This window comes from Mastacembelus armatus, chromosome 15, assembly GCF_900324485.2.
Source record: "Mastacembelus armatus chromosome 15, fMasArm1.2, whole genome shotgun sequence".
Lineage (NCBI taxonomy): Eukaryota > Metazoa > Chordata > Actinopteri > Synbranchiformes > Mastacembelidae > Mastacembelus > Mastacembelus armatus.
Genome location: NC_046647.1, coordinates 20,481,847 through 20,508,067, shown reverse-complemented (window position 1 = coordinate 20,508,067; position 26,221 = coordinate 20,481,847). Strand labels below are relative to the sequence as shown.

General features: G+C 39.7%; 1 protein-coding gene across 1 annotated transcript in view; it reads left to right on the top strand.

Annotated features, from left to right (window-relative positions):
* The first annotated feature begins 507 nt into the window (after positions 1-507).
* Positions 508-26,221, top strand: part of LOC113131699 (contactin-associated protein-like 4) — a 46,808-nt gene continuing 21,094 nt past the window's right edge. Inside the window, exons 1-5 of the mRNA XM_026309267.1 lie at positions 508-610; positions 12,482-12,592; positions 17,188-17,381; positions 20,207-20,354; positions 22,404-22,607. Of these exons, the coding sequence (XP_026165052.1) occupies positions 523-610; positions 12,482-12,592; positions 17,188-17,381; positions 20,207-20,354; positions 22,404-22,607 (745 nt within the window). The 5' untranslated portion in view covers positions 508-522. The remainder of the gene's footprint in view (positions 611-12,481; positions 12,593-17,187; positions 17,382-20,206; positions 20,355-22,403; positions 22,608-26,221) is intronic.

Here is a 26,221-nt window from a genome sequence, read left to right as displayed (position 1 = left end):
ACTGTGCTGGGGATCCCCTCCATCACCACCGGACCTGAACTGCTGCATTACATGATGACAAACAGACTGTGAGCAGCAGCCCTGAGCCTAATGGGACCTGAGATGAGACCTTTTCCAAACAAAGCCAGAGCAGAACATTGCTGCCTGCAGAGGGGTTTCTGCTGAGGAACCGTGGCAGACGAACACCTTCAAGTCCTTTTAATAACTAAAGCACCTTCCAGTGGAGAAATGACAGTAGTCAAGCTCTCTCTATCTTTCTCTCTCTCCCTCTCTCTCTCTCTCTCCCTCTTCTATCCTCACTCTGCAGAGTGCAGCTGAACTGAAAGCAGCCTCTTGCCTCTGCTGTCACCACTGTGGAGCCAGGCGGATGTTGCTGAGTGCTGCGGACCCAGAAGTGCAAAATTCATCAGGGATCTGGAAATAGTGAGAGTGTGAAGGTGGAGCTGGAGTGGAGGAAAGAAGAGAGGATAGGCTGTTTCCCTCCTTTACCTGGCAGGCTGTTCTGCAGTATCTTTCTACACCATGGATCTCTGGAGTAAAAAAGTCCAGGGAATTATTACACACGTTGTCCTGATACTTTACAGCTCATACGGAGGTGCAACAAAAGGAGGTGAGGACTGTGACGTTTATATTTTACGTGTGGAGTTCTGATAAGTTAACGCTCATTTCAAATGTTTGAAAAAGTGTACTATAGCTCATTTGTCTTCTGCAGCAGGAACCGGAGCTAACACTCACAGTGAAACATTAAATTTCATGCACAAATTTCCATACGCTGCTCTTCAATGAAGCAGGGAGAGTCAGTGCACAGACACCATGTGGGTGGGTCAGCGAGTGAACGAGAAACACTTTCCCTCAGCTTATTAAACTGCTGTCCTTGAGCAAGGCACTCAGCTGCTCCAGTGGTTGCATGAATGTGAAGCAGAGCATCATTATTAATAAAGAGGCGTTCTGTAATTTGATCCTTCATAATATCTTTTTTTTTTTTGAGTGTGTTTGTTGCTGACTGTAATGACCAAAACACAAAAGTATTGTTTATATGTAACAAAATAAAAAGAGAAAAACTTTTCATTTGTTTCTAGTCTGAAGAAGAATAAAAACAATGAATGAAGGAATGATCTTCATCTTTTTTCCCTATTGGCCTGTGTTCTTTTGTTGTGGGGGATTTCACAGGCCCCTGGGGACTGTTCATCTAGTTTTTCCTGTAATTTTTAAAATTTTCTTTGCCTTTCCACTTTGAAATCATTTTACATTTTAGTCTAATTTCTTTGCAACCTAGCAAAGGACCAGGGGTCTAGCACAAAGTGACATGTCAACTGTATTTTTAAAATCAGACTTAGTATTTACTCTGTACTTAACACAAGTATCCTAAAATGCTTGGGTCATATAAATCCATTCAGTCCAATTTTTGTACTCATGCACTGATCATATCCTGTGTTGATGGGATCATTTGACATAGGAGCTGTTTGCATGTGCCAAACACTGGCACCAGTGAAAATACTGCTAACCCAGCCTAATAAAATGGGTGTCAGAGGATAAATGTTTATCTAGCGTGAAGCGGGTGCTGTGTTAAATTGTATTTTGAGTCAGCATCCCTGGACAAATAGGATTTATTAAACATTTCAGAAAATAAAATGCCACTAAAGCATTCGGCATGGGCAAAGTGTGGACAGACAGATAAATGGTAGATATTACCATGTCAGGTTTATATTCCTCCTGACAGGCAGAAGCTGCTGGAGAGAGACGCATATTATGGGCTTTAAAAGAGCGAAATAAAGGAAAAGAGATTTCTTGGCCTTGAAAGAAGCGGTTTGGATTTTGAGAGTGCGTATCAGAAACCATAAAAACTAAAATAAAGGAAAATGCTGCTCTCTCAAGATCAGTAAGTAGTGCTTGAAACCCTTTTTGCCCTCGTAGAGAACAAACATACAGTACATCATCCACTTAATAATCTCCGATGCCAGACCTTTCTCCACATGTTATTTGACTTTGTGTTTGTGCCTCACCAGTGCCACAGGCAAGGTCTGACTCAGGCTATTTGTCAGCGTGAACAGAGGAGGTAAAACTGTCATGAGAGGGCAGATGTTTCTGTTTGGGAATAGCTGTTCACAGTGACCCTGCTCAGCATATATATATATATATATACTGTATATATATATATATATATATATATATATATATATGGTTATATATAAAAATAAATTTGGGGAGATCGCATTAGAGACACCTGATCTGGACCATTTGAGGAGACATTCATTAGGAACAGCAGGAGAGGAGGGAATGTATCACACGGCAACGTCAAAGCTGCAGGTGCATCCTGAAAGTTGTAAGGTGGAGTATTTCTGTTTTAGCCATTATCAGGTGATAAACATATCTTTGTCTGTCCTGCAGAGAAGAGAAACCTCCTTTAAGTAGTGATGATGTAAAAGTGTGTAAACAGTTACCGCAGCTCAACCCTTTACTGCCTACTGACACCCTTTGCTATGTCTATATACCGTCTAGAGATACATTACTGAACACATAATATTTCCATTTGTAGTCATGTGTGTCTGTCTGGAGAACAGTAACCTACACAGAACGAATTTGTGCTGTGCATTTCATTCAATTTGTGTTCCCAATCTGTGTGTAATTTGCTTGTGATGCACTAACGCAGCAGCTCAATCAGCACCTGTGACTGCCTTCAGGAGATTCTGTGAGCTCACATGCAGTTTGGCAGCGGGATTTGAGTGAAATCATCAAGCTCAGAAAAGAAGTAATTTGCTGCAGAGAAACGGTTTAATGAAGTTATGATTGTGGAACAGCAGAGCAGAGAGAGAGCAGGACTGAGCGAGAAACGCTGCAGAAGCTCTGAGCGATGCAGGTGGAGGCAGGAGATGGTGTTGATATGGTGGATGTCTCACTAGAATATTGAGGTAAATGTCGGTGAACGCAAAGAGCACAGTTAGTGTCCTACAGTTACCTGGCAATTCACATCAAGTGCACAACCACAGAACAATCCCTCATCCCTGCCTTGTCTGGTGTTACAGTGTGAAACAGTCAGACACCGTGATCATTTATCACTGTGGCTCTTTTCCTTTCTAAAAGTTATTTTTATTCATTTACCGGAACTGAAGACAAACCCATGCAGATGTTTTCAGTCATTGTGGTTGTGGTTCCCAAACCTCATATGCTACGTCGTCCTACATTAAAGGCTCAGTTACACCAGTATTTCAAACAGCAGGGTCAGTTCATGTCATTTCGGTGGAACAGCAGCAACAACTAGACTTGGTCTCAGTCTGATTTATGTTCCCTGCGATTCTCAACCCAGCCACCAGATGTCCTCGTACTTTCCTTTCATTTCCAGTCACCTGACTGTCCCACACACCTGCTTTTCATTCCCCAATTACATCCTAGTAGTTTTTGGACTCTTGGTTCATCTACAGACTTTGTGTCTGTTTGTTTTGGATGATTTGTCCACCTGTTTCCTGCCTGCTCTCTGACATGGTCTCTTGTTTACACCAGTCTTTGTATACCTGTTGTATTGATTTGCCTGAACTACCAGTAAGTCTGTTTGTTCTTTTCTTTAACAAAACCTTTTTACTGCACCTGCCTGCATAACTTTGTGTCTACATTTGGGTTTTCTCTGCCTGTAGATTTCAATCATGTGTTCAGTTCACTTTTGGTGAATTTTGACACATAAATTTAAAACACTGACCTATAGCACATCACCCTGACAGCAAGTGGCCTTTAATGGAGTAAAGAGTCCAACAGAGAAGAAGCCATTGTTGCTTGTTACTTGTGTTTCAGCATGCAGCTTTATTTTCAGCTTTGTCTGTCAGAATACAAGCTCTTCCACAAATGAGATCTGGTTTTACAGACATGAAGAGCTTAAAAACTCAGAAATATTCAAAATCATTTGTGGTGGTCTTTTCCAAAGTCTTTTCAGTCTAGTTATTTCTCCTACCCAACCAGGGGCTACCTTTTTAACACACGCATGCTGTTTACACACAATTTTCCATTTTCCAGCAAATTGGCCCTCACAAACTGTGTGAACCGAGTCCAGCTGAATGCACAAGCACTTATCATATCTCGTTCAATTATCAGCAAAATATTCAAATGTATACACAATAAGCAGCAACACTCCTCCCTGCTACATACAGAGTGCTTCTGATGATTGCCTGCAAGATGCTCTGTCCACCAGAGAAACACACACAAAGGAGGCGAATGAGGGTTTGTTAAATTTTCCCACTTTGTCTCCTCAGCATGTTTGCAGAGGTTCTCCAAGGGATTGTTATCTCTTCTTTCAGCTGATCTGGTGTCAGTAGAGTGTGTGTTCTAATCGCAGCCTAATGAGATAATACCAGGTTCTCTTCCGACCCGTGTCCATATGAGGAATATGAGCGAATGCTAAGCAGCACCTCAATAACCAGTGTAACCAATGCCTGCAGTATAAACACGTCTGTGTGTGTGTGTGTGTGTGTGTGTGTGTGTGTGTGTGTGTGTGTGCACCCAATGCCTGCAGTATAAACACGTGTGTGTGTACATGTTGTGCTCAGACAATGAATGACTCACCACTCTGTGACCGGCCTCTGAGGAGAGAGGTTCTCAAGCTCAAACTAATATGTCAGAGAGAGAAAAGGCAGAAGCAGCGTTGTCATGTCTCAGTTCAGAGTCAGCTGGTTTGTCACAGACTGTTTAGAGGTGGGGACCGTTGGCTGATGATGAATGCTGAGCTGCAGCTTCTGGACCGTAAGGTAATTGTCCAAGAGTCTAGGTGATAAAGGCAGTTTTCCTGTAGTGTTAAATATTATATGTTTTAGTAAACTACTTCTGTACAAACACATTACATTAGTGCCATGTTCACACATACAGGGAAATGAAGGGCTGTTCAGCAGGACCACAGTGCAACTTGGAAAAACCATTAATGAAGAGTGGAAAACAGCAAATGGGCCTGAAAACTGTATTTTAGAAATGAGCATGTACAACCAGTGATGTAAGAACAAGAGTCAAGACTCATTAGCAGCAAGAAACAACATCCAGTATATTTTCTCCTGGCAACTGTAGCTGGGGGTGCCCTTGGTTACAGACGTAATATGACTAAGGCACTGAGATATTTGGTCTGTGAGAGGCAGCAGTCAGGATGTGATTCAAAGACAACAGCATAAAATAAAATAAATAAATCGGACTCTTTAAACCCTTTACCAGGACGAATAATGTTTTAGGTGCGTTGTTGTGTGAAGGTTATGTTGAGTGTTATGATATATGGGGGATAAAAACAAATGTTAAGGCTCCAGGCTGGATAATAGTTTAGACTAATAGACGGACTGTGGTTTGAGTTAAGATTATGGTTAGTCGCGTTGGTCTCATGCAGGGAAATTGAAATGTCAGCACAGCAGTAGCAGCATAGTATAGATGAGTAACTTAGCCATTAGAGCATATACATAATGTTAGCCAGCAAAACAAGATAGGTGAGAATAAAGTTTTTTTTTTCTTTTCCTCATGTTTACAAAGGAAAAATGTGTCTTGCTCAGTGTTTTAGAGGAGTTGGAGAGAATTACCTGCCATGTCGTCCTCTCTCAACTCTGCCATACAACCCTTTCATGAAGGAAAATGATTTTTCACTTTCCATGAATGGAGCAAAGTCCATTTCAAGCTATCATGCTCTCACTTTATAACAGTTGACGACAGTGGCATGATTTTGTGGTCTGGTCAAGAGCACCTTGACTGCAGGAAAAGTGAGGAGAGAAAGCCAGACTGAACCTTTATCCTGCTGGATCCTCCAGCTCTGGTGACACTGTGTGGTCTGTGCTTTTTGTGTGAAGAGACGAATTGCAGCTTCGCATCATTACTCTTTCAGTTCTTATGAACTACAACAGGCAGTCTTACTGAAATCAGTTTGCATCAGATAAGAGACTCTATTGGGAGTGAGCGACGATTGAAGGATAATAAAACGCTCAGAAGTTTATTTTACATCTCACTCATCCTCATCCATCCATTTTCACACAAAGAGCAGGTGGCGGGTTTTGTTTTCCTGCGCTCAGACGATGACACAGAAAAGTGAATGTGTGGAAAATAGATTTTTCCTGATTTTGGTAATGTTGAACACATTCAAATAAACACGGTGGAAGCTTTTGATAACAGGTTGTTGCCTCCTGATGGAGGTTTGATTGGTCTGGTGTTAATTAATGTTGGTGGACTGTGTGTTGCTGCACTGTAGGTCAATAAAATTGTCATGTTTTGAATCCAGACTCTGATTCACTGTGCTGCTAATTTCCACCACAGTATCTTTTTTTTTTTTTTTTAGTGAACTGGGGTGTTGGGTAAAACTTGTAAATATAATTTAAAAACAGTGGATGCATTTTGTATTTTCCTGCAAAATCCTGCTGACGCTGGAGTTTGTGACAGTGGAAATGAAAAAATTCAGAAGAAGATCTCATATTTCTTCTTTAGTGTCATTTAGGAAAATGTGTGCTCAGAGAAGAGATGCCATGAATGCAATCTGATGAAATCAAGGCTACATTACAGCAGGAGCGGCCATCAGGGTAAACTTGGAGCCGTCAGTCAGAAATCTGGATTTATTAACCCAGGGACAAGTAGTTAAGTGATAAAACTGACAGAAGCCTGCAGTCAATCCATCTGAATTTGTGACACGTTGGTATTTGCTCAAGGCCAGTCCCATAGGAGCTTTGACTCCCTAAACACACACTCATTCATCACTTGGCCCTGGCATCACATTAGATGACTTATAGCTGGATCAAGAACCTGTCAAACTCTGCTAAGGTCAGGGTGCTCTGTCACTCTGCATCAGACTGGCTCCTGGTTTGGATGAACTGTAGGTGCAGTAGTGGATACTGTAAGGACTTGGATCAGTAATCTGCAGGGATCTACCTGTGGATTAGACGGAAACTGATCATGTCCTGTTTATATCATTAACTAGTAGTGACCACCTGTTTTTAAGACTTTTTTTGATATTAAAAAATGATCCTGAAATTCTTCACCCAATGCACTAATGCACTAATCCCACATGTCAGTTTCTCCAGCACTGCAGCCATGGGCCTCTCAGTTTTCTGTCTCTGTAGATGACATCTAATCTGCGAGATATAAGTGCTGATATCAGAAAATAGCTGGAAAACATTTCAATCTAAAGCGAATTATTAGAACTTTTCTGTTTGTTTGCATCTTCTCAAAGAAAAGATGTGAAAGCGATTGTGATGAATGTTGGCACTGTTGCCATGTTGTCAGAATCATAGTGAATTTTTAAGCCACTGAAGTGGTTGAACAGAAGTTCTTCATTACGTGTGCTCCCCAAGGTGCTGCTAATGTTTTTGAATGACCTTGTCCTGAATAATATGTGGGCAAGGCAGTGAGTAAACTTACAATAAGACATGCATCGTTGAACACGAGAGCAGCACCAACAGCAAGGACTCGTACCTTCCCTGTTGTTTACAATTTCCTGCATAGGGTGTGGACACTTGTACAGCGTTAAAATTCTCCACCATGCAGAGGGTCAGGTCCTCCCACCAGGGGAGGAGACTGCAAAGACTTTCTGCTCAGAGCAGCAGCCAGGTGGATTTTAATCTGTGTGCCACAGCCCAGAAGGACATAATCAGGAACTTGAGCTTCTCTATAATTATTTTATTTTTCTTTCCAAACAGTTTTTGTCTATATGTCAGATTATTTCAATGCTTTATTTATGTTTACACATTATAATACAGTCCAACATAACAATGCAAGCACTGACCTGATTCCTTTTAAAAAAAACAGCAGTTTAACATCACAAGCTTCACTATAGCAGTGGATTTGCCTGAATTGTGCTTGTGTTCATGTTGTTTTGTATAATTAAACTAGTCAATAGACTTCGGAGAACAGCTATAGAGAACAGTCGATGTGCGTGACAGCCTGAGGACGTTGCTCTTCAGGATCCAGACTGGGAATGCTGGTCCTCACAGCTCAGTAGCTGTTAGACAAGCAGGTTCCTTCTCCAGCCAGAGTGGTGCTCTGATGTAGGCAGTCAGGTCAGAGCAGAAACACGGACCAGTCCGATGAGACACGGTTTGACAAATCACACCAAGTCAGATGAGTTCCCCATAACTGCTCCTTTCTTCATTAATTAAACAATTAATGCTCACACATCAAGCTGACATCAACGTATATGAGTCACCACTGCTTCCCTTCGATTGTCAAAAACGTTCTCTGGGTAATTCAAAGGTCTTGGAGTGGGAGGGAACATCCACAGCCTAATTATTTCAGTTAACATATTGTTTTTCCACCCATGCAGTGCCTGCACAGCTTTCATGATCTTAATTAACGTTCCTGAGATCTCTTTATTTATTTATTTTTTAATAAAATGTATATATGTAATATAGATATAATTTGTGCTTGTAATATCTAGAGGTTCTCATGTATCGTCCTCTGAGCAGCAGAGGAGGGCTTTGCTCCCACATCTTCTAACCACTCACTGTGTCTCTGGGTAAAACAGACATAAAACCCAGTCATTTAAAATGCAGTGCAAATGAACTGATATGGCCTTTCTCCTTTCGTCTTGATGTTACTTTTAAAAAGAGAAATCTGTGACGTGGATAATGGCATATTTCTTACATACAGTAGCTGAAACCGATTCCAGTCAGTTTTTCTCATTAGTAGAACAAATAACCTGTTTATTGGATTGAAGGCTTTGGATTGAAGTTGTGCAGCTGTGCAGAAATATCGATGCAGTTTTCTGTTTGAGTATGATAGTTAATGTTGGAGGGCACAGACCAGCCTTGGTGGGATGTAGGACTTAACAGTAGCATCACTGAGCAGCGCTGAACTGTGACTGGACCTGCAAAGAGCCGAAGCTGTAAATCTTCTGATTGCTGATTTTTTTATTGAAGTGGAGGAAGCTGCTCAGTGGCTTCATTTAATCATGAGTTCTGTGGGGGCTCGGGGACGGCGACATGATAAAGTGAGTGCTATAGATGGAGAGAAAGGTGGATGAGAGGATAAATGATGATTAAGCACATGTCAGGGGAGGGTTTATCAGTTTACAATGCTCTCAAACCTACAGAGCTTTGAGTGTGAGTTGACAAGCTGGGAAACACTAATCATTCCCAATATTTCTGTTTAGGCCAAGAGATGTTGGGCTGACACTCCATTAGCAGCTGCAACACTCAGTCCTCTGTGTGCCCCATGAAACACCTTTACAGTGTGTGAAGCTGTGAATGTGAAAATGTTAGGTGAGCTTAAAAATACCTCCGAGGAAAAACTAAGGAGGGGCACAGAGACTTTTCACAGTGACAGGACCTGAAACTCTGAGGAACAAGCAGCGTTCGAACAGCAGATTATTACCTACGACTATACAGCAGTATTTATTTTTTGGTATTTAGTTTATCATTTTGCCTATTTTAGCTGCCAACTATTGTGTGTTCGATTTATTCTGTTTCATAGTTGTCATTCTGTTTTTTTCTGTAATTAGTTCTAAAGCTGATTTTACACAGCCTTGTTGTGTTTTTACCCTTTTTGTTTGGGTCAGACTCACTAGCTGTAAATGAGGTTGGGCTGCTGTGTCACCATTTTTTTGTCATTATGTCAAATTGAAGCCAAAGTTGCGTGAAGCTGCAGGCTGCGATCTTGCTGTTGTGCAGCACTTCGCAACCAGATTCTGCACAGTAGCTGGTCAGGCTGCCAGTCACGGGACATAAATCATCCCAAGTACACACATTTTTAAAACTTATTAAAAATTTATCACAAAATACACAATTTGTATGCAAATCTACATGATAATGGTTACTTAAAATGATGGAAATTAGCTTTGGGAAAATGTATTTGATTAATAATTTGTAAATCTCATATGTCTATATTTCCTGATTAAAGTTATTAAAATGCAAATTTCTCATTTCAGAACATTTAGATTTGAGACTCAGCAGTTTAGTTGGCTTGTTTCCTTGAGCCAACTGAACTCAAGGGAAGATATTCTTGTTTTGGAAATCCTCTGTATTTTCTACGTCTCATATAAACTACAACAAATTTTCTTCCTTATACTGTTTTCCTCTGTCTGTCAGCCCCTGGACCACTTAAGGATTGTAAAATGAATTAATTAATAATTAATAGTCGGTGCAGTGATAACGATCTTTTTTTGTTACTGTGAAATAATGTTCATTGCTCCTACATGTCTTGTATTAATTAGTGAAGCAAAGCTCTGAAAGAGGGGACAGAGAAAAAAGAGGTTGGTGTCCATTGTTGGCTGCGATGGTCAAGTGCTTTCTGTGCTGGGTTTAAAATCCACTGAAGTTATCATGTACAGGGTCATTTCTTTTTTTTCCCCCCAGTGTTGTGAATATAACCATTTAATTTCAAACCACAGAAAATGATTCACTTTTTAAATGAGAAATAACTTTTTGCATAAAAATGAAATTGATTTCTGATGCATGTAAATTCTTTCCGAATTGAGACGCACAAAGATCTGCAGATTAAAGATCAATTAGATAAAGTGAAACAAAATATTAAACATTTTTAAAATGATTTTTACATTTCTTTGGGCGGCCTAGAGTGGGAAAATGACACATTCCTCACTCATACTGCAGAAGTTTAAGACCCATCTGCGGCTGAAAATGAGGGTATAAATACACAAACTCTTTTGGTTCCCCCATTTCTGATATCTACCAATATGGACGTAAGTAACCAGCAAACCTCGAGCATGTTTTAGGTTTTTAAGCAAATTCTAGTCTGTGCAGTTTGATAAAAATGCACTGCAGGTTATAATGCTTGAAGATACCCCGATATGAGATTTTGTCGTGCTTATTCTAAGAGGAGATAATGCTTGGCAGTGTATGTATATGGGCATTTTTTCCCCTGTTCATTTGGTTATTTTTGTTATTGCATTCAATCCCTACCACCAGAGCTCATCTGATTAAAAATAAACCCATGGGTAATATATAATTCCTGCACCAGCGAATGGCAGGGACAGGAGATGATAAAAACCTAAAAAAACCTTAGAGGTGCATAAGGGTATATTAGATGGCAACTTGGCTCATGCGAGAAGAAACACAAAGATTTATTGTGAAATAACATTTGTCATAGGCAGAGAGAGGAATTCTAACTTTAACAGTTTCTCTGCATTGACTTGATTTAATTTTCTGTAGACAGCTAGGAGAAACACTGCACATATCAACCTGGCATTCTTAGAGTTTTATAATCAGATATTCTCTTTAGTATCTATAGTTGTGCTGTACGTACTGCCAATAATATGTGTTTTGTTTTTTGTTTTTTTGGGTATGAAGTGCTTGGAGTTTTATAATAGGGTGTCTACATATTATATACAAACATTTTTTTAAAATAACATTACAAATTAAAAGCTGACTAAGCAGTTTCTTAAGATTAATATTCTTAAACATTGTATAAATATACTTACTGTGTCCCAACAACAAATGGCTTAGTTCACCCTTTGATTCAGTGTTTCATTTCTTATAGCCTCATTTACAATTAGAATTATGGCGTCTTGTAAACTTAAAAATAACAGCAAATGTGTGTTTAAACAAATAATAAATAACATTATTTTGTTATTCCATTATTTTTATGAATAATGAGTATACTCAATTAGCAAAATCCAGATAAAATCAAAGTCCCAGGAAAGAGAGACCAAAGTCAAACTTTCTGAGTAAATTCCCTTAACAGGCAGAAATCCAATATTAAAGTAATGAGGCCAAGTCTGATTAAATCTCGATTAAACAAAGTAAAGACGGCTCAAGATCCTTCATTAATATAATCTCACCAAGAGATATCTCAGCTCTCTGACATATTTGACTCGGCGATAGAGGAAACGTTCATCAACAGGGAGGATCCAGCTGAAAGCTCCACCAGGTCATTTAAGTTTGAATGAGTGTAGTGCAGTGAATTACAAGAAAAAATCAATCAATTAAATCAAACATAAACTCTTATGAATTCATAGATTTCTCTAAAGACTACCAATGTGGCCTCAACCTGAGGTTTTCCTCATTTTAACATGCACTTGCACAGTTTACCAGCACAATGTGCAACTGTGTTAACATGTATGCAGCTGTGAATCGAGAGGTAGAGGTAGATGTGTGTTACCTGATCCAGGTAATCAGCAGTGGGTAGGGCAGGGATAGTTAGAAAACAAGCAGGACGGTGGCCCTCGAGGGCCAGAATTGGACACCTCTCATCCAAGTTATAAAATCTGTATGAAAAGTCTCCTCTGACATCGCTGATCCATTGCACTAGTGGCCAGTTTGTCTCATTAATGTGTCTGCTCTGTCAGGCTGTAAGGACACAATTCATTGTTTATCCAGCAGGGTCTCATTATAGCCAAAAACCTGTTTACACAAGGCTGATATGAGCCTAATAACTGAGGGTTGGGCTCTGTAAATCTTTGACTTTTTCAGCTCTGTAATTGAACTGGGGCATTTTTATTTTTAGACACCCAAAGGTGAAGGACCTTAGTTTCCAGCAGAATCTTGTTTTTGGTGATTTATGTCCTGACTTTTTCTCTTTGTTCTGTGGTTCACAGAGGTGTGTGACAATCCACTGCTATCCAGTCTCCTGCCGTCATCATTCAGAAGCTCATCACAGCTGTCGAGCAGCCATGGGCCCGGCTTCGCCAAGCTGAACCGCAGAGAAGGTCAGTAACAGCTACAAACCATCATGGCTCATGTGTCTAATGGTTTTTGGTTCATAAATCTGTGTGGAGGCATATTTTACTACACAGCTAAGAACTGTTCAGTGTGATGGGTTGCATCTATCCCAGCTGATGGCTGAGGTCTCAATAGAGAAAATCATTTGGGTAAAAACAGAATTTAACAAAAGAGCCAATAAGATTTTAAAATGAGGAAACGTGATCAATGAAGGATGTTGTTGGACCAAACTACAGCTTTTAATCACACAGATATTAGACTAATATTCAGGTGACCACCAACACTTTACTTGGTCTTTTTATTTATTTATTTATTTTTTAGTGACCCAACATAGAGCTGTTTTTTCCAGCTTTATGCAGAATATACTGAGGTTTTCTAGATTCAGGTACTGTACATTAAGGCTTGGTGGTGATGGTATTGACGGTGGTGATGGTTCATCATTGACTGAAATAGGCATCTTTCAGCTATTCCGTCTCTCTCTGTGATATTCAGCTTGGCGAAGCCTGATATTCACACATATATTTTGCATTTTAACATCAATAAATTATCGCTGGATTCTCATTGTCTTTTTTTACATCTTTGTTTTTTCTTTCATCTCCTGTTTTCCTGCAGTTGTGCAGATAAAATAAGCTCTAAAGGGAAACTCCCCTCCAGTTTCGGTTCTTATGTGCTCACCTTATGATTCACTTCCCCGCAGGACACACAGCACATGACATCAAATGTCGAGTCGCAGCTGGATTCACACAAACTGATAGACGCCACATGTGATGAACGATGGACAGGCAGGCAAAGCCCGACCAGCATTCAGTGTTTAATGCCTGTTTCCTGCTCTGCTTTTTGCTGAATTTATCCATCAAGTGTATCAGAGACTTAGCAAAAACTTTTTTCACAAAAATAATTAAATTAATGAGGGAAAACAAAAACAGTGTCTGGGGTGGTGAGTTTTTATTTTTTTTGGGCACATTCTGGCAGGAGGAGTTGTTTGCTTTACACAGGGATCAGATGAAAGTGGTGGGATGTCTTTGTTTTCAACACCGCACAGGATCCGTATGATTTTCTCTGCTTGGCAAATGGCAGGAAGAACAGCCTGCAGGTTGCTGTTTTCTTGGTGTGTTTGATGGAAAAAGCTGCGAGTGAATTCACCCGCTGTGTTCGCTCACTGCAGCCAAACTGCTCTGTCTGTTCAGCCGTCTGAGTTTGATCTGCATAAAGGAGGATGTGATACTTCTAACAGGAGATCAGATGCTTCTAAATGGAAAAACATTAGCTTTTTTTTTGTATAGCTGAATAGAGAAGCTAAGACAGGAAGTAGGAGTGATAAAAGACGGAAACTGAAAGGAACGCCAAAGATGATGTTCTTCTGGTTTTGTATTTATTATTTATTTAATGATGCTAATAAATGAAAACTTCATTTACGCAGAAAACCAACCTGTCATCTAGAAATTCCATTTTATGTACAATTAAACTGCATCAGCAGGTTTTATAGGAGAAATAACTGCAACTGGATTACATTTCTATTAAGTTAATAAGTTAATGAAATATTGCAAATTACATACTGCATTTGGAAAGTTTCAAATACTTAGTCTAGGGGACATGGTTGCATGAAGATTTAATTTCCATGTAAAGTATCCTGAATATTTCAAAGATGCATACTATAGAGTCTCTGAAATAAAATGCCTGAAAGCCCCGAGCGTTCGCTGATACGAAGTCTTCTGTTTCACACTGGGGAGGGTTTGAGTAATTAGTTTTTTCAATTCCTTATCAATTATTTCTTGCATTCAATAACACCTCACCATGCCAGGGATGGGAGTTTAATTAGAGTTTTCAATAAGCTGAATTCACAGTTCAGAAGAAGCTCATAATACAACAAAATGCATCATAGAAGTAAAAAAACAAAACTGCTTTAATTCCAGAAGCCCAGCTGTTCTCTGTAAAGCCCTGCTTGTCTCCTCCAGCTGCTGCTACACTTCTCATCCTTGCCTCATTTTCTCAGGAGTCGCCTCATTCAGAGTTAATTCTCTAACAAAATGAGCAGAGACCCACACAACACACAGCTCTGTTTAGGAGAGACACCAAGCTAATTTAGCTTATTCTGTACACTCTACACTTTCCTTGTTGCACTATTAACCTGAGTATTAACCCGGAGAGCTTTAAGAATACAAATTACACTCCAATTGAGGGGATGGAAAACGAGACAGACAGCACTTGGGTTGCTTCATTTTCTCACAAAAACCTACTGCCATCAGAAGAATTTGAAAAAGGCGATCAAGCATTAAATGGTGATCACGATGTCCGTACAAAAAGAGATGCCATTTGTCAAAATTTCACTTCCAGCACCAGGACTGTCTTTTTTAATAAATGGCCCACAAAATAAAAAATATTGTACCTAGTAACTCTGTGCTAATTGCAGGACTCTCTGGAGGACATTTTGGTCCTGTACACTGTGAATGCTTATTAAACAATCACAGACTGCAATGTCCAATTATGCAGCTGCAAATACTGTCACTCTCATTACAGTCTGTTTTTATTGTCTTAAAAATAAACCAAGTCAAATCTCACATGGTACAGACTAAATAAAGGACTTTCCTGTTTGTCCATTTCATCTTGGACTGTGCAGTTTAAACTGTTTTGCTGACTGTCAGAATAAAGGTGCAATATTGATGGCCAAAGGGGCTTTTCATTCCTTATCTGTTGCTTGTGGTGAAGCTGTCAAGTTGACTGGGACTGTAGTTAAAGTATGTAGGAATTCTGCTTCTCCTGCAACAGTTTATATTCAGGCGTCATATCCCAGAAATCCAAAACAAACCAAAAACACACCAGGGGAATTTCATCATACTGGGCAGACACTGACAGACACTTGGTGATGTAGGAAGTTGTCAAAGCTGGGAACCAAAGTTCCAACATGACTGCTCTAATTATTATAACAGCAAACACTCAGCTGCATACGAGTAAATAAAAGCACCAACAAGTTCTTTATGTTTTTCAAGATGAGGTTGGTGACTGATTCCTCCAATGTGGACTTAATTTGCAGTAGCACCAGGTCATTTTCCCCAAAGGCTCCTCAACCAGACTCAAATGTTCTTTGTAAAATAAAAAAATCAGACATCAGACATTTCTGGCTCTAATCTATGGCTGTCAGCATAAAAAGAACAGTGATGACAAAAAGAAGACACTGATTACAGGTTGTAGAAAAAAGTAATTAGGGATATGTCTTCAAAGTCACCCAAAATGAGCAGCCATATGAAATAAAAAGCACATCTCACATGCACTTTTATCAGCGTGACTTGTGGCCTGTTCACGGAGCTGTTTTGTGATTTTCAGACCAGGTTTTAGGACTTGGTCTCTCACTGCTTTGCCCAAGAAAGTCCATTTGGAAAGGGACAATGAGGTCGGCTTTACTTACAGACCTAGAAGGAGATTGTGAAGGTAGTGGTGGTGTAGATAAGATTTGTAGATACTCTAAGAATAAGATGTTTGCAGTTATCCATTAAAATAACAATAGTTTAGGTCAGGAGAAGCTGATCGATGGGATAAGATGCTCAGAGGATGCTGCAGGGCTTTTGGGAATTCCCTGAGGAATTGTCTTGTAAACAAAGAATAACCTGCTTGTATCCTTTGAGTGTAAGAAACATGTTGGGTGCAGACTCATGAAATATTTGCAGTTTTCTAAATATTTCAAACCCTGCATTGTTTACATCCATACTGCCACAGCAGACATCTTTCCTTTCCTTTTAGTGGCACGATTGTCAGCATCGGCAGTTGTAGGTTCATGCATCTGCATCGTCATGTCTTAGACAGACCAAAGAAACCCGAGATAAAAACTCCTCCATAGAGTTTAGCATTGTTTCAAAACTCCACAGGGTTTCTTCAGGGGTAGGCACCCAAGTCATAGGTAAAGTTAGTGCCAACCATGAGGCCTGGTGAAGGAATTACTGGCTGTCAGAGAAAAGAAAAGCAATTGGGGTTTAGGGAATACATGAAGTAATAAATGTCCTAACAAAGTAGATATTTGATATGGTCAGTTCTTACACTTTAGCACACACACATCCACACCTTTTTGATATAATTTTAATTATTTAGCATGTTTGTGTCTTATGGTCCTCGGCTCTGGTGCTCACGTTATATGAAGGTCTGCTATGTACTAGCCACTTTTAATATTGTATAAGGCCTGTGGTGTTTGCATAGATGCTTTGGCTGCAGCTCATTATGTACAGAGCAGTCCTTAAGCTACAGGTTAAGCTCTTCTGACTGTTCCAAATTAAACAGTCTGATTAAATAAGATCTGCCTCCTTTCAACTGAAAATTATGGCTTTTCATCTATTGTGTGAAAACCGTTGTTGTTCTTAATGCAGAGATAGTATTAAAAGGATTCAGCAGATGTTTACATATAGCTGAGTGTTGGTGGGTTTTAATTATTCCCCCATGGTTTTTAGCCATGCTACAATGCAGGAAATGTGCCCTGCAGTTATTGCTGTTGTCAGTATTCGTTCCATCTGTCCATATGCTCCTTATGTCCAGAAAGAAAAAGTCAGCTTTATCACTGAGAAGCATTTCTCTTTCCCTTTTGCCTCGCTGTGTGCAGGAGCTGGAGGTTGGTCCCCTCTGAGCTCAGACAGGTATCAGTGGTTGGAGGTCGACCTGGGTGGGAGGACGCAAATCACCGCTGTTGCCACGCAAGGCCGCTACGGCAGCTCTGATTGGCTGACGGCCTACCTGCTGATGTTCAGCGACACAGGACACAACTGGAAACAGTATCGGCAGGAGGACAGTATAGGGGTGAGTGCACTGTAATAAAAATACCCTGACAGCTGTGTAGATTGTGTCATAAACATTGGTAGAAATGATTTATTAGTACTTTTCCAACATGACATGTCAAAATGTCCTCTGTGAGAAAGGGAAGAACTATTACAACATTAATTCTCGCACAGTAATGAGCTATCAGATTATACTAGGGGTTGATATTCAGCATCATATTTCAGTACCTTGACTATAATGTCGACTAAATTTTAAAAAACTAGAGTCGTGTTTGCACAAGTAGATATCAATATACCCAATATTTACTGCAAGTATTTACCACACACTGCACAAGTGGCACAAATGTGCTCACTCAATCGTAAAGACATTGGTGTTCAAAACCTTTAAAAGTAGCTTCTGATATAATAAAATTACTTCAGATCATCTGTAACACACACCACCTAAACAATAGACAGTACAGAGCAGGATTATTAAAAAGCATAGTAAATAACGCTACACGACTGTGAACCATGAGAAGATTATGGACACCTGCACCTGAAAGCTTAACACGACTTCATTCAGTTTATTCAGCTTTGCCACTCTGCCTGGTTAAACAAGCTGTACACTAAGAAACACTCTTCCATTTATTGAAAATCACTAAATCCAAAGGGCTGAGCATCTCGTTTACTTAATGCAGTTTTTCTCTCTCACACTTGCTGTGTTAACCACCATCTCATTCAGTGGGAAGGTGCAGTCAAGTGTTTCCTTGCAGCTCCTGGTATAGAATATTCATCCTATTACTGGGATGCAGTGACGAGCAGCTTCGGTTTAAAGATGATGAGAGGTAAGACTCTCACAGCGAGGGTGAAACTAATGTCAGGATAAGACCTCTTCAGAGAGAGAACAGAAGAGAGCTTCCCATGGCTTAAAAGCTTGTTGATTTCACACTCAGCATAAATCGGGATAAATCCACAGCATGCCTCAAAAGTCCTCCTAAAGCTCCACATATTAGTCGGCCCAGTTTATTGTGGCGTTTGGGGAACAGAGTTGGCTGCTGAGCTGTTTCATCGGTCACAATTCCTCCAGGACTTCTCTTTCCTTTAAGCTCAGATGGCAGTGTTTGTGAGGCTCTTCTCTATCATCTTTCTTTCTGTCATCACATCGGCAGCAAAGGTGTGAAAGATCAGGTGCTGCAAATATCCAGGCTATCCTTTGAAAGTAGTGTCATTAAATGTTGAGAGGTAAAGGGAGGGGAAGGGCAGCATAGATTATTTTTAATGAGCATAAGTGAGAAGTGCAAGTGTGTGCACTACAGTATGTGCCAAAGCGAGAGCGGCTAGAAACTGGCAGAAACAAGTCAAGGTGGAAGTGGGAAACATTTACCTCTATTGATTTAGTTGCATGGGCCTTTGCTAAAAATGTTTTAAATGATCAATACGTTTTCATTCTTACACACATGAGGTGGAAACATTACAGGCCCTGGAAATCTGTTCTCTCACCGAGCTTCTTACTGAGTGATTTTCTGTAAGAGTTACATGGGAGATTTCCATTTGGGTCTGTACTTTTCTCTCTGGTTAGGTTTCACATATTTCTCAGCACCAACCAAAGTGTAGACAGTTCTCTGCGTACGATACACACAGAGAGATAAAAACAGCTGTTTAGGACTAATAATTGATAATACACTGTTGTCAAACTTTAACTTGGATTAATGCTTGAGCAGTGGTAAGCTTTTGATCAGTAATCCAGTTTGTTTTCTGACCAAAACTGTTCTCCAGCTGGCATGAGGTTGTTTGTTTTTACCCTCTGATATGACCCTTGAGGGTGTTTACTGAAATAGCGCTGCTATGTGCAGCAGGAGCTATGCCACATACACACTGTTAGAAGACTTTCCTGGTGTGACAATGCTTTGGTAAATCTTTGGTTTGCTTTTCTTTGGGCAAAGAAACCAACTGAGCGGATTTAGGGAAAGGTCATGGTTTGGGTTCTAAGTAACCGTTCCATGACATTTACCCACATTGATGTTTACCATGATGATCAAGGTTTGGTACACCTGTGACTGGTTCACCTCTAAGACTCGCATCCAACAACCAATTGTTGTTTTACATGAAACTAAACTGTGTGTTGTCACATTTAAAGATAGATGGTCACAACAGAAGATTACAATGCAATTTTGTGTATGTGGCAAATATCAGACATGTACCGTGACTCTCCAGCACAGTCGTGGGTTCATATGGATGAAGCAGCAGCCTGCAGCTGGTAAGAATTCTTCTTCAAGGGCATTTCAGCTTAAGGACATAAGCCACTAGGTGATCCTGCAGCCACATTGCTTCCTGAGGGCACTGAAGTTCTGCAGTTTTATTGATGAGCTTTGTGTGTTTGCAAAAAGTAAAATAATGGACTAAAAGTTGATGAAATGTGGTGAAATGGGTTTATAAGAAAAGTGGATTTTTAAAAAAAGGCTTAAGATAAAGTCCAACTTGAAGCTTATGGATAAAAAAAAGCAGAGTTGTTAGATTGTGGAGGTTAATAAATGTTATTCTCCATAGAGCACGTGCTTACCAAAGCGTTTAATACATATAAAACTACATCTAGTGCTTCACAAATCTAATCTTCTACCTGATTGAGAAACCATTCACCAGGAACATGGGGCTGTCTCCACAATATTCCTGTCATTAAGAAGGAAATCAAACATAGCACTTCAGAGACCCCAGGGACTGCACAGTGGGAACATGACAGCATATGTTCACTTATTTAGTATTAAAGTTGACTACAATAAAGATCCAGAGGGAGAAATCTCTGTTCCAAGCAGAGGATGGAGAGGTGCATGGATGAAAATCCAGAAAATATTCTGTTGATTTGTTCTCCAGGCCTTTCCAGGGAACAGTAATGCAGACAGTGTGATCCAGCACAAGCTCCAGCGTCCAGTGATTGCTCGCTACGTCCGCCTGATCCCCCTGAACTGGAATCCCAGTGGTAGGATCGGACTCAGGCTGGAGACCTACGGATGTCCTTATGGTCAGTTCTTGTTTTTTGTTCATCCACCGTTCCATCAGCCTTCAACAGATATTTCTTTACAGATGCAATAGTTTTCTACATTGCCTAAGTGTAAAAATGTTTTGTAGTAGTTGTTTATATGTGAAAATATGCAGCATGTCAAATTTCAGGCTTGAATATGCAAATGAAAATTACACCTATAAAGTCAATGGAGACATACCTTAGGCAGAATGTAAGCAATATACACAGCACGTATTGGAAATGGGGAGCAGCCGGTAAATAAACAGAAGTTCAGGGCTGGTCAGAGTGAATAGAAATACCAGAAACAGTACAGGCAGGAGAGAAGAGCTGTGGCCATGACAGTTTTCTATATCTGCTGTTTGGTCAGAGAAAGTTTCATTATGTCACATCAATACATGCAGAAGTAAGAAGTGAGAAGTCAAGCCAGTGTGAAAGTTAATGAGTTCCTTTTTGCCCCCAAACAGTTTTTCCACAAACTTGACATGAAAATCCATCTATGCAGTTAGTGAAAGAAAAACAGTCCAACTCTGTACACAAATGCAATAAAAATGAGAAAATACCTGGTTGAACCAGCTGATTTATCTTAAAAAGAAGCAAAACCAAGCAAATTAAATGACACTGTGGAAACAATGCAATGCATGAAACCTTTATAAAACAACTTTTGTAACTATGTGCAAAGATGAATTATCTCTGAAAGAATAGTGTGGCTCTCTGCTGCTTCAGTTTGATTTAAGGGTTGCTTTTAGCTGCAAGAAATGGGCTTTAATTAGACTCCGAGGATGCTGGCAGCACTTCCTTGTTTTACCCAAAAGGTACAGAGGAAAAAAAACTTCTGTTGCTTTGACTTGTGAATAATTTAAAGTTTGTGGTTTGTATTGTTTCCTTTCCTGTCAGCAGTAAAGCCCCAAACACAGCCACTGCAGTAATTGATGCTTCTTAGCTGACATTTCTAATTTAAGGCTTCAACAGTGACGCTGTAAAAAGGAGATCTGTAGCATCAGCACAACCACGCTCTGCAACACGATGGGTAATGTTGTTGTATTATTTTCTTCAGCGTGACGTGAAAGATCTGTAATCTGCTTCTCATATTCAGATATGAGCCAAAAGACCAGCTTCTCACTCTGGTGTCTGATCTCTCACTGGGCCTTTGTGGGAAAACCTGCACTTTGTTCATGAGTCTGAACAGAAATGAGATATCATTATAAAGACATGTAAAAATTAAACCTTATTTACTGAAAACACTCAAATTGTCATGGATTTTGTGTAATTTAAAGTAAATTTAAACAATCGATGTTTTACAGTGATAATCCCGTGATAAACACATGACAAGCCTATATTGTTACTGATGATCAGTGGAGACATAAAACAAGTTTATTATTCTAACTCTTTAGTTATTATAAGACAATACCTATAAATTATTAGAATGTAGATTTTTTTGTTTATTCTGAGGTGCAGGGAAATGATTTATGGTTTAATAAATTGGATCCCAGTCCTCCGTGAACAGTGCCAACTCCTCTGTAAGGAGATGGATTAGGAAAGAGATTTATCAGACATCAACCACTTTTGTGCATAAGCTCTAAAATCACACACCCAAAACAAAGAACGTTACTGCTGAACTGTTACATTTGTAACTGTGGTATGTTCTGAAAGGTAACTACGTTTTGTTGGAGTAGTACCTTTTGATTGGGAGCCACATGCCAGAAGTAATTCTGTATAAAAGTAGTTTATATTGGCACAAAAATGAGCTTCCTGTCTGGTTTAGAAGAACAAATAGAATCAAGACCTACAGTCCAGGACAGAGTCAAACACACATAAAGCGGTGCTATTAAGGCTAAAGTGTCCCATGGGTGGAACGGTGAGAAACAGCTCTACAGCTGTGCAAAGACACAGGAGAATCTAAACTTTGCTGAAATATATATACAGTATACACATATATATATATATATATATATATATATATATATATATATATATATATATATATATACTGTATGAGTCTGCACTGTACATCTGACATCCATGCACCTCTCCGTCCTTTCTGTTCTGCAGATTCTGACGTTGTGAGCTTCGATGGCCACAGCAGCCTCCACTACAGGTTGAGTCCCAGGCTGAGGCAGATGACCCGGGAGAGCATCTCTCTGAAATTTAAAACCCTGATGAACTCTGGGATATTGCTCCATGCAGAGGGAGGGAGCGAGCACAGTCTCACCCTCCAGTTAGAGAAAGGAAAGCTTCTCCTGCTGCTCCGCAAAGGTAACGGTCTGAAATACACACAGTGTTGCAGTTGCATAAAGTCAAAGTGGTGCAAGCTTTCATTTTATTTGCTTATTGTAGTTCACCAGTGTTGCTAAATGAAGTTCCATGAAAACTTTACAAATGCTGCAGGTTTCCTGACACATTCCCATTACTGACTCATTAATGCTCGAGATGAGAGGGATTATGCCCCCAGTTTACTGCTGGCTATAATGTCTTCTTTATCTCTTTACTGTTTCAGAGTCTCAAAAGCAATGTGTGGGGTTTAAAAGACATCTGCATTTAGGACGGTTGAATAAAAGATCTAGTGTTTTGCTGTTTGAACCAATCTAGAGACCACAAATTCAGGATACTGTTCTTTTTGTAACCTACTTCCTTTGAGTTCATAAAGTTGTAAAACTAAATTGCTGGACTGCTTCTTTTTATGAGTCATGCATATTTTTCATGCTGTAGATTTATGTTGTGGTCAAATATTCATGGTAGAATTAGAAAAATACTGACTTTCACAGTTTTAATATGCATATATTAATTTTATTCATTTGAATTCTCTTTTCATCCATGTAATGGCTGGTTCATGGCCTGTACACAGGACAGCAGGTTTGACCTCTGTATCTCAGTTGTAGGAGAGAAGTTTTCATCACTGCCCAGTCTCTGCAGAACTAATATCTAATGTTGGTGATTCTGGGCTGATAGACTAAAACCACTAAATAAAACTAAATAGCAACTCTGAATTCTGACAGACCACATTTATTTCTCTGTTAAAACTTTGTAATTGCCTGTTTTCATGCTTGTCCTCTCCCTTTGGCCACAGTCCTTGTGTCCTCTGCTCCCACATTCTTCTTCGTCCTTTTCTGCTTTTATAGTTCTGCGTTTCTAATTTGTTATCATCATTCGAAAATGCCATGGCAGTTCTTTGCTTGCCTTTCTTTTTATGTTTTGTTTTCAAATGGAGTTATTTGCCTCTCAATAGGTGAACCGTTGGGTTTATTTCTCCACTTTATTCTCTCTTCTCTTCTTCCTCCTTTCCTTTTTATTCAGCATTTAAAACAACGTCATGTGGTCCCTGCAATGGATCATAATATGACACTTAAAATCCTGGATATATGCACATTAATCTACCTTTCCTTTGTGCTTACTCTGTATTCAGTGTTTCAGTGAGTTATTTTATAGTTTATAGGTGTCAGATGGGTTTTCACATGTGGTAACAAATTCCCTGCCCGTCTGTAGAGCATTAAAGTCCTCAGCTTGAATAATACACATAAAGTTCATGTTTCATGATTTCTCTGTATAATTCAGATTTCTGCAGCAACAGAACATTACTTTTGAGTGAGTGAGTAAGTAAACACATAATGTGTTGTTTTTTTTTTTTTGTTTTTTTTGTCCACAATTTTTATTAGAGCAAAGCTCATGGACATTTTGAATTTTATATCTTGTTGAAAATCAACAAAATATGAACCAAAGAGTGAGGCAGCAGCATTCAATCAAACTTTATGTACAGGATGATGCGATTCAACTCGCATTACAGATCACTGACTGGCAGGAAAACAGCAAAACTATTGGAAAACTATTTGCTCAATGATTTGATTAAACAAATTTCTAAATATTTGCATGTGTGTGTCCCAACAATTTAGGAAAATAAAGTGTTAACCAGTTTCTGTGTTTGCTATGCAAACTGCTGGGTGAGGGTAGTAAAATTAAAGTGTGAACTTCACGTAGTTCGGTAAAGAGTAACAATAAAGGTATTTGTGTGGCATTATCTCTTCTTTTGTTGCTGCTGCACAGAAAACAGGCATCATCCTGGGCTGCTCAGTCTGGGGGCCTTGTTGTTAGAAGCAGCGCTCTGTGATTTGTTTGCGTCGTGGCCTGAACCACATTTGGTTGTTGCTTGTGTTTCCCTGTGTAACTGGTTCCTTGCACACTGATAAGTCCCGAGTTTAGTTATAGAGCCTCAGTTGTTTCTTCTGTGATGACGACTGAAGGGCCAACATCAGTGCAACCCAATTTGCACATTAGCTTGAATTAGGCTACATTCTCGCAGTGTATGAATGTGGCCAACACCACAACAACCATTTATGAGGATCTTGATCTTTTATCCACTAAACAGCCTTCAACCACACTTAACAGAAGACACTTAGTTCTGCTCTGTTGGCCTCAAAATGTTCAAGCTGTTTAAATGAGTAAACCTGCTTTTTTAAATGAAGCATCCAGTTTCAGTGTCGCTACACAGTCGTCAAAATGTCAGTTTATACTCCAGTTCTGTATCACAATAGTTCATTATTGAACCACCAGAATATTTTATGAAAGTAAAATCTCATGTGCATTCAGGGGGCACTTTGGTTGGAAAAAGCTGTGATGAAGGCAGAGAGGATGAGAGTTAGTGTCTTCACCCAATAAAACAAAAAGCACAACCTGCCAGATATAAAGTTTGAACAGCAATATAAATGAAATCTTGCCGTTTGCTGAAGTGCAGGGATGCTCTGCTGATGTTCAGCATGCTACTCTGTTTAAACTCTGATTGCAGGCTAATTTACTCTCAAATAGGAAGTTTGTTTGCACAAAGGGATGCAGTTTGAATGTGAAGGTTGAATCCACATGTTTAAAGTATGACCTGAAGGAAAGGACTCCCATCCTTCCCTAAAGGAGCTGAGAGTTGGTGCCAGTGAAGCTCAGGGTTTCAGGTTGAAGTTGATGAGAGAGAAGGTCATTGGAGCCGATCACAGCCGTATCACACGAGAGACGGGGTCCACCCTGGACAGGTCACCTGTCTGTTACAGGTCTGACACACAGCGACAGACAAATATCCACCATTTCAGTCACCAGTCAACCTAACCTGCATGTTTGGACTTTAGTAAAAGAAAACTCTCACAGGCACAGGGAGAACCAGGTTGTGGGCCCAGGTCAGTGAGGTTCAAACCCAGAAGCTTCTTGCTTTTTGGCAGTACAAACAACTGTACCATCATGTTGATCTGGTCTTGCTCAATTACAATATTGTTTTCAGTCTTGTGAAGTTGTAACAGCTTAGTCTTCATCCTAGAAGCAACACAGCTCATCTCAATCAGAGCCAGTTGTGCTCACAGCTGACTCAGTCTAGTAACACAGGGGTGACTGGTCCTGCATTTAGCTACGTGTTCTACCTATAACTCAAGTCCAAGTGTATATGGATAATATGCAGATACAAACAAGTTTAAATGTGCAGAATGACTTGGCTGATTTTGTGGACAGGCAGTGTCCTGGAGGCAGTTTACTAATTTTTCAGTTTTTAAAAGACCATCTGTGTTTTTGTTTGTTTTTCTTCTGTTTTTCAGGCAGACTTTAAAAAAAAAAACTCCTTAAATGAAGATTTTAGAAAGGTCCTCCCAGAGCAGCTTCAGATGTGCCAACACCTGTGTTGACTGATTGTGTCTACCATCTCAATCATTTAAGCTGAATGGAATAAAATGAAAATGTTGAAACAATTACAGTGTTCTGTCATCTGATAGGGCCTGTCATTGTCTTCCAACAAAATTAGATTTAGAGTTGCAGCGAAGAGCCATAATGCAGAAGCAGACAGAAGATGATTAGGTGATATTGCCTTGGGGAACTGTCTGGAATGATATAACACAGGAGACTACACT